The sequence below is a fragment of the Pinus tabuliformis genome, chromosome 3_2 (genome assembly GCF_031772625.1).
Source record: "Pinus tabuliformis cultivar Carrire ecotype Pingquan chromosome 3_2, CPIR1, whole genome shotgun sequence".
NCBI lineage: Eukaryota > Viridiplantae > Streptophyta > Pinopsida > Pinales > Pinaceae > Pinus > Pinus tabuliformis.
Window position 1 is genome coordinate 895229239 of NC_142302.1, and position 9526 is coordinate 895238764.

At 39.5% G+C, this 9526-nt stretch overlaps 1 protein-coding gene across 4 annotated transcripts; it reads left to right on the plus strand.

Moving 5' to 3' along the window:
* Positions 1–237: 237 nt before the first annotated feature.
* Positions 238–5643, plus strand: LOC149183509 (uncharacterized). Of its 4 annotated transcripts, none has more exons than XR_016257188.1 (3): positions 238–2867; positions 5222–5397; positions 5511–5643. XR_016257188.1 is itself a non-coding variant. In XM_089417162.1 (2 exons), exon 1 carries the CDS (start codon positions 907–909, stop codon positions 2620–2622), a length of 1716 nt encoding a protein of 571 aa, XP_089273288.1. In that variant the 5' UTR covers positions 238–906; the 3' UTR covers positions 2623–2668; positions 2822–2950. The 4 variants fall into 4 exon arrangements, 1 of the variants encoding a protein (XP_089273288.1); XR_016257190.1 differs by lacking the exons at positions 5222–5397; positions 5511–5643 and adding an exon at positions 3128–3623 and having other exon boundaries at positions 238–2668; positions 2822–2867; XR_016257189.1 differs by lacking the exons at positions 5222–5397; positions 5511–5643 and adding an exon at positions 3128–3623.
* Positions 5644–9526: the final 3883 nt, after the last annotated feature.

Genomic DNA, 9526 nt, shown 5'->3' on the forward strand with positions numbered 1-9526 from the left:
CACTCCATTATCAAAAAAAAATTGATAACTATTAAACCCCTTCCTTACGAAAAAATATTCTAATAATCATATTAATCCACGTTCATCGACAACAATTTAAGTCACTACACTTGCGATAGAATCCTTATCGTGTACTCGGAGATCGATACAAGAGAATTGAAAGGATCCCAACTTTACGTGTGTCAAACCCTCAGAAAAAACAAAGGCGCTCTCCATGTAACCCGGAGCTAAGGTATTTTAATTTGCCCAGCACTTCTCCCAGTGCCAGCGCAGCGGGAGGTATTAGACGGTTTCGCTCGCAAGTGACGGACAAACGAAACAGAACTCACCCACCGTCAAGAGACGGGCCAATAATGTGTGACGACCTGGCAAGAAGACCGTCAATAGACGGACCCCGCGTGAACAGAAAGTAGGTGGTGGTTGCGAGGATGGGTTTTTTCCCGTCAATAGACGGAATAAGAGCGGGACACAAAGGAGAGAGGGCGGCGAGAAGACCTGGCTATGGCGAAATTCCCTCTGAGAGCGGCCACCAGCGCATCGTGGCGAACCCCGGATTTCGTCGGCAGCGTGAGCGGAAATAATCCGTTACGTTAACCCATGTGAAAAAAAATTCTGACCTCTTTTTCCAATGGATTGCTTGACCCTAATTTCATCAGCCCGAAAGCCCTTGAATTCGAGGCCATTTGGATCCGCCATGGCCTCCGGCCGCCCGTCTCAGGGCTCCCCTGCACCTTCTTCGGCCGCGGCGGTTCTGTTCGCGGTCTTCCAGGACGATTTCTGACTGATTTTCTGCAGCCATTAGTTCAAACCCTTCCTGCCAGAACAAAAGAGAAGAACCCCAAAAAGCACAACAGCAAGAATCCATCCGTCGTGGTCACATGGAAGATCATCAGCAGCGTCTCTGAGATGCCCGTGGACGCCGCGGCGGTGGTGGAGGAGGAAGAAAGAAGAATCATCCCATTCCATCCCCCGGCAACAAAGATGACAGAGGCCCTACTGACATCGCTCTCTATGGAGAATCACCACAACAATAATCACCATCATCATCACAATAACAATCATCACCACGCCCCCTCGACGCTGCTCTCCATGGATTCTGGTGCCCACGAGGAGGAGCAGCACAAACCCCCGGACATCAATTTGCCGCTCTCCTCGGTCGAGATAAGCTCCCCGCCTTCGTCGTCCTGGCCGGGCGGATATGAAAATCTAGACGTGGTCCTCGGCTCCTCCCAGATCCATGAGACCGAGGGCTTGCTGAACCTCTCTAAGGTAGGCGGCAGCGGCGGCGGCAGCGGGAGCCGCAAGTGTGCACGGCGGGTGGATTCGATCTGGGGCGCCTGGTTCTTCTTCAGCTTCTACTTTAAGCCGGCCCTGACCGACAAGGCAAAGAACAAGCTTGGCGCCGGGCCTTCCGCTGTTGGCCCTTCTGTCGGACCTGTGGTCGTCTTCGACAAGTCGGACCTGCGCTTGGACCTGTTCCTCGTCCAGCACGACATGGAGAACATGTACATGTGGGTTTTCAAGGAGCGCCCAGAGAACGCCCTGGGAAAGATGCAGCTGCGCAGCTACATGAATGGCCATTCACGACTAGGTGAGCCCCAGTTTCCCTTTAGTGTAGACAAGGGTTTTGTAAGGTCACATAGAATGCAGAGGAAGCACTACAGGGGGCTATCAAATCCGCAGTGCGTTCATGGCATTGAGGTCGTAAGGTCACCTAACTTGTCCCAGGTGACCGAGGGAGATCTCAAGAAATGGATAGAGTTGACCGGCCGGGATTTGAACTTTTCCATGCCCTTGGATGCCGAGGCCTTCACGGCCTGGAGGAACCTGCCAAGCACAGACTTTGAACTCGAGAGGCCTCCTGTACCAACACCCTTGAAACCCCATAACAATGGCAGCACCAGCAGTAACAACAATAACAATATTAATAACATCAATAACGTCAATAATAATGGGAATTGCGCATCTTCTTCTGCTAAGAGGCTGTTGAACGGGTCTGGGCTGAACCTTTCCACTCAGCTCGTGGTCAGCGATGCCGGCATCGAGCTTTCGCCAGGATGCGGTGTGAATAAAAGGAGGAAGGAGTTCTCTCCTCTGAGCAATGATGAAGATTGCTGCCTGCAGCCTTATCCAGATAATATGGACGTCCATCATCAGATGGAGCCAACATGGGCTAATGATTTCTCCGGTGTCATGAGACAGGCCTGTGGTCCCGTTACCGCAGCCAAGACTATCTACGAGGACGACAAAGGCTATCTGATAATGGTGAGTCTGCCTTTTACTGATATTCAGAGGGTTAGGGTGTCGTGGCGGAATACTGTATCTCATGGCATTGTGAAGGTTCACTGCATTAGCACTGCTCGGACTCCCTATATCAAGAGAGGGGACAGAACATTGAAGCTCACAGATCCGTCCCCTGAGCATTGCCCGCCTGGAGAATTTGTGAGAGAGATAGCGCTTGCCACACGTATTCCTGAAAATGCAGAGCTTGAAGCTTATTGTATTGAGGACGGTGCAGGCCTAGAAATTATGGTTCCTAAGCATCATGTTTTATCTGAAGAACGAGAAGTTCGAGTATTCCTTCGCCATCAGTTGGGCACTAACGAGTTGCTGCTGACTTAAAATTGGGAGTTGGAGAGTTTTCCGAGAGGGATGGATGGTTGCTATGGTCAGACTTCTATTGTTTACTAATCTTGTACCATAATAGAAATCTAGGACATATAGAAACCGCATTATTTCCATTGTAATATTCATCTCTGGAGCTTCTTGCTCTTCTTCCCCTCCTCCTAATCTTTTACTTTTCTTCTGCATTTTGACTCAGGCTTTGTAAGCAACTGCTCCTGAAGGTACCCCACCCGAAGCAAGAGGTGCCTATCCTTATCAATACTGATATTCTGTATTAATTTTTGGATTTTGCTTTTGAATTATGCAGTGGGGGAGATTCATGACATGCTCTTTCTAGAATAGTTCGGTGATTTGGGAATGTGTTTTCTTCTTGTTAAGTTCCATTATTGGTTATAGAGGAGGTGAATCTGGCTGTTGTGCATTCTCATCATGTTTAGGTGACCCTGTACTCTACAGGAACCATTTCATTAACTTTGTTTGTTAAGATTAACGCATCTTTCAGGGTAAAGGTTATATATGGATTAAATACAGTGGGATGATGAAATTGGTTAAAATCCACTTTCGAAGGAAGAATTATTGTGGCGGGCATGCAATTAGGTCCAGATGGATATATTGTTTAGACTCTAGAGTATTTACTGAAATTGGTGTAAGTGCCCCTGGGGTGCCATGTCAAATTGTAGGAATGATTAACTTGTTCTTTATGCACTTTGCACTATGTTCAAAGTTGTTGTACATTCTAATTGTAGTCCGGAGAAGGAACCCTTCGGGTTTAGGGTTCGTAAATAAGGCTCAAAGAATTGATGATGCCCATTGCTCTTTTTTTGAGGAGGGTTGTACACCTAAGAATTCATAGGTTCAAAGAGCTGCTGTTGGCAGATCAATATTTGTAATGACTGGTTGAACTTTTTCTGCAATGTATTAAGAAACATTCCGCAGAAATATTTTTTGTTCTGATACTGTAATTTCACGGTTACTAATTAATTTTGATTTCTTGCCTATTTCATGTTCTACATATTTATGGTAGCTTTCAATTTCTTTGCAGTGCTTTTGGATCTTTTAGATTATTGGTGTTGCTTTTGTCCATATTAGACTGTCCGTTTTGCTGGAATTGTTAATTGATTGCATAGGAAAAACTTGCAGTGGAACACCTTTTTCATTGAACAAACATGTATATGGTGATTTCTAGTAATACTGTGTCTTACACCATGACCCATTTTCCCTCATGGTATGGTTCCCAGTGCTTCAAGCTTACACCAAAGAAACCTACAGTGGCTGTGTTCCCAGTGCTTCAAGCTTACACGGTTACACCAAAGAAACCCACAGTGGCTGACATTTTATAATTAAAAAATTATATTTGGAAGGAATGAATGGTTTGTATTTCACATGGTATGATAACTGCTTCAAAACTTAGAAATATAGTAGCGTTCGGATGTATATTTTATATGCATATTCTGTCTTGCACTAAATTTTGTGGAGATTTTCTCATTTATTGATATGTACCTTATTTCTATTTCTCTATAAATTTCAGCCAAGTACAGTTCATTTGTTGCATCCAAGAACTGAGAATTGTTGTTCAATCTATGTGATACAGATAAGCATACAAGCAAAGTATAGGTTTGCAAACATAATTTTTTCTACTGTTATATGAACCTTGTCGATTCATCACTCCGCTGCATTAGGGAACCGGGAATTATTTTGTTAGCATGGTCTTAAGCTCCATTATAAGTCACACAAAATGCTTCTAAATATGTTTGTGCATGGGAACACTTCTGTTGAATGGTTGATTACCATGCCTTTTATCTGAGTTTAATATGGAAACAGACGATATGGTGTGTTTCAACTGGTAGTAAAATGGTACATATATTAGTATATAGCAAAAACCCTACCCATAATTTTCATAATTATGATGTTTTGACTAGTGAACCATATTTGGTCATTTTTGGTCAAACCAGGAGCATAGGTTGGTGTGATACAGAATCATAGTGTCTATGCTTTTCTATTTACAAAAATGCTTCCTTAAACTCCAGAAGCATTGCAATTGATGTGTGTATGTCAGGCACCACACCCTGCCCATTTTCATGAGTGACACAACTTTTGAAGGGCAAACTGTCAATCACAATCACTTTTGTTTGGCTAAGCTGCCATGATAGAGGGTTGCTCTTGCATTAAAATTACCTAGGACGTGCACCTGATTCCAATTTATTTATTCATGCCTGTGGGGGAATTGAACCGTGGTAAGTGGCTTGACACACTACTGACTTCAATGCCAACAACTCCATTTGTGGCATTGTTTTGAAATGGAGTTATCTGTTAGCAAATGATGATTTTCAAGCTTTTTGACAAATTAAGCTTTATCTCTATGATAATCAGCACTGGCTTTTTGGAAGGAGTTTTTGGTGTTCTGATATACTTGCTTATGTGAATTAATGTGAATAAATGCCATCTTTTGCAAATGCATCTGAATAAATTTTTCTTGGAGTGGTCAACATTTTTAGCTGTCATTGATTTGCAAGATATTATTGAAACAGATTTACTACTTAGGCTTCAATACTGCTTATTTGGAAAATAACGAAACCCCCCCTGCTTATGATTTTAGTGTTATCACAGTTCTTGCCTGGATTACAAGGCATCTGAACCAGATGTACCTGAACTGGGCTTCTTAAACCTAGGTTACTAGAGATGCTGACGTGAGTGAGGTGAGAAATTGAGACCGGACTTCTTTAAAGCACACTCATCATAAGAACTTGCTGAGAAGTATGAGATAAGATGTAGGTAAGGCCTGTTATGTTATCTTAATTGTTCGAAATTCCAATGTTTACACACAAGATGTGACACTTCATTTATGGGCTTGCCTCTCAATGTAACAGAGCTCTGGATTCGAAAAGTGTATTTGCAGGAGGAGGCTGAAAATCAGGGATTGTGTTTGTTGGGATGTGAGTGGAGTGAGAAATGGAGGCTGAACTTCTTTAAGTCACATTCACCGCAAGAACTTTGTGAGCGTATCAGAAAAGATTTAGGTAAGGCCTATTATATTATCTTAATTGTTGGAATGTTTACACACAAGATGTGTGGATGCATTTATGGGCTTGCATCTAATCATAATAGACCTGTGGTAACCAGAACTGTATTTGCAGGAAGAAGAGGCCGAATGAAAATCAGGGATCATGTTTGTTTGATGGATGACAGACATTTCATGCTCAAGTTGTAGCGACTATATGATTGAGATTGTTTGCTCAAGTTGTAGCAATTTATAAGATTGAGATTGTTTTCTCAAGTTGTAGCAATTTATAAGATTGAGATTGCTAAGAGTCACAACATCATGGATGACCAATTTTGTTGGCAATCGATTTGAATGGCATTTGATTTAACAGTCTCCTTGATGGTGAAGGGGCCATTTTATAAAGGTTTAACTTCATGATGACGATGTTATAGTTCTTTACATGCCATTTGAAAAATATTTCAGTGCTTTTAAAATGTGTATTTTCTTGTCGAGTTCTGTTATTGGGTTCAGAAGAGATGACTCTGGCTGTGCCACTTCTCATTGTGTTGAAGTTGTCCTGCACTCTCTAGGAACTATATTAGTAACTTTGTTAGTAAGATTCACTCATCTTTTAGCATAAGGGTCAGATACCAGTCAAAGATGAGATAGGTTAAAGTGCACTTTCAAAAGAGCGTTATTATGGCAGAATCGGATAGGCTTGCAATAGGTCCGAGTGGGGAGGGTTTGTTTGGAGCATTATTGAAATTGGTATAAAGTGCCTTGGAGATGCCGTGTCTAATCATGAGATTTTTCAGTTTGTTATTCATGCACACTGCCCAATTATGCATAAAGTTGTACATTCTAATTTTAGGGAGGAGAAGGTATCACACGATACCCCACGATCCAGGTTTGGTAATTAAGACTAAAGAATTGTATCCTTGCAGTTTTATTAAATTTTTGAATGGTGAATGGTGTATTATTTGATGATGCTTACTGCTTCCTTTTTGAGGAAGGTTGTATCCCCTGGAATCCTGGATAGCAGGTGCTGCAATTAGTGATTAATTTTTATTCTCCTGCCTATTTTCATGTTATACAGATTTATGGTAGTTTTCAAACTCTTTGCAATGCGTTTCTCCCTCTTAGATTATAGGCATAGGCGTTGTTTCCATATATCTTACTTCATCAGTGTTGCCTGAATTCTTGATTGTTTGTGAGGGCAAGACTTACAATATATGCATTTTTCCTCGGACAAATATGAATGGTAATTTTGATTTGTTGTATCCTGCTTCTATGATGGGGTTGCTGCAAATGTTTGTGTTTGTCAGATGAAAAGTAGTTGTGGCATCTATGGGTCTGCAGTGTTTTCTTTTACTTTCTCTTCATTAAACTCACTGCATTGCAAAAGAAATTCTACTTCGATTACCTTAATAATTTTCTTTGAACATTATTAATGCCAAGCGTCTGGATAGTTTCTTTAATTAGTTAAATAACTGTTTAGAATATAGTGCCCTCTCAGGCGTTTCGGCTGGATGTTAGTCTTTAACACTAGTTCATGTGAGATTCTCGAAGTTCCAGGTCATTTGGCCATGTTCAATATTTTTGGGTCTTTTGTCATATATTAGTGTATTCGAAACGTTTTACATTTTTAACTTTTTGGTGTATTTTAAACGTTTTACATTTTTAACTTTTTGGTGTATTTTAAACGTTTTACATTTTTAACTTTTTCCAGGTACACTTTTCCAACTATTTCGCAGAAAATTTGTTCAGATCACCAGAATTGTAGGCTTTATTCATTGGGATTGAATAAAGTTTTTTAAGATGTTAAATTAATTTATGCATTTCAAAAATGCAAAACAATGTAAAATTGCAATTTCACCAACAATTGCGTAGAAGATTTGCAGTGATGCTTACCCCAAAAAAGAATAAAAGACAAAATACTTAAACATGTGAGGAATATAACCATAAGAAATCAAGAAAAATACTGTCTAATTTTGCTCGTTTAGATCTCAGTAACTGTAAGGATGAATTGCCTTTGGTTAAATTATTAAGAATGTCCACCGGTTTGGATGGATGAGAGTTGAAGGCAATTTTATTGTGGAATTCCAGAATCTTAATCACTGATCTCAACTTTCTTTCGAATAAGAAATGGCACGACGTCTTTTCATTCCTCTACTGGTAACTCTCACGACTCATATGGCGTATCATATGGCGCATGAAATGCAGTTTCAGCACATAGAAATTCAAGTAAAATTTGGATTTATACTTTCACCTGCATCCTATTTTCCAGTACATTTTAAACTTTTTCCAGGTACATTTTTCCAATTACTTCTGCCGAAAATTTGTTCAGATCACCAGAATTGTAGGCTTTATTCATTGGGATTGAATAATTTGAGTGCTCTAGGAGTTTTTTAAGATGTTAAATTAATTTATGCATTTCAAAAATGCAAAACTATGTAAAATTGCAATTTCACCAACAATTTCGTAGGAGATTTGCAGTGATGCTTACCCCAAAAACAATTTCGTAGGAGATTTGCAGTGATGCTTACCCCAAAAAAGAATAAAAGACAAAATATTTAAACATATGAGAGAGTTGAAGGCAATTTTATTGTGGAATCCCAGATTCTTAATCACTAATCTCAACTTTCTTTCGAATAAGAAATGGCACGACGTCTTTTCATTCCTCTACTGGTAACTCTCACTACTCATTTTTTGTGCATATATTCTATTTGACCTACCCTAGGCGTTTCTAGTACAGGAGTTAAGAGATGCTCTCCACCGGAAGCAGAGCTAAATGTGAGTTGCTAGGTACCATAGCACCAAGAAGTGATTGATAAAACTTGTTCAGCTGTATTACTTCAAGTCCAACATTGAATAGATTGCTGGAATCAACGGTTAAATGAGCTCTTGATAGTACCCCCAAGTTTTCTTCATGCTCTGGCTCTCAGTGATGAAATCAACAGTGGCTGATGGTTTATGTTATAGAAAATGTATTTTTATGTTATAGAAGAGCTTACATTTGGGAGTGCATGGGTTGTATATCATATGGCGCATGAAATGCAGTTTCAGCACATAGAAATTCAAGTAAAATTTGGATGTATGCTTTCACCTGCATCCTATTTTCCAGTAAATTTTGTATAGATTTCCAGATTCATTGATATAGGTAGATATTATTATGTATAAAAGTCGGTATTGTCTTTTATCAAGGAACGAAGAATTATTGTTCAATATATTTGTATTTGTATAATTGTTTCTGAATTCCTTATTTTGTTATTTCTTAAGCACAAGTATTTATTTATTTATTTTAATTAATGAATTAATTTATTTTAATTTTTTTCTTTTATCTATGTCGTTCACCAATCTCAGAGATTGGTGACCACTACGTTTATGGAATATTTGTATCAAGATGCATGCAAAGGGATCATTTCCTGCCAGCTTAACCAGAGCCTGATTTAGAGAGTGTCCAGACAATTGAACCCATGACCTTTCAATAGCAAAAGTACTTTCTGTTATTGTACTGTAACTACAGGGACTTGAACAATTAAGCTAATCTTTGGAACTTATCTCCTAAACACGATTGTAAGTTATAAATAATGCTTTTGGATTTATTTGTACTTCACAACAGTTTTGTTGAATTTTGGATTCCTCTACATTTTCTCTGTTCTCATTATGGACCTAGATAAAAATGGTATATCTCTTATGATAATAGTATCTCTGACAATTGTGTCTGAATATGCAAAAAGTCTTTGCCATAATTTTCATTATGATAATTGAAAGTTTGACCTTTCTGTTTATTTGAAAGTAGCTTTTTGTTGTTTAATAACCTCGAACGTGTTTTATAATGTAGAAAATATCATTTTTAACATGGACATGTTATTGGTATAAGCACAATAACTGTCTTTTGAAATGCGAGTTTAATGCCTT

Bases quoted from the DNA above. Each gene is read 5' to 3' on its own strand.
- LOC149183509 (XM_089417162.1), top strand. From the start codon at position 907: ATGCCCGTGGACGCCGCGGCGGTGGTGGAGGAGGAAGAAAGAAGAATC.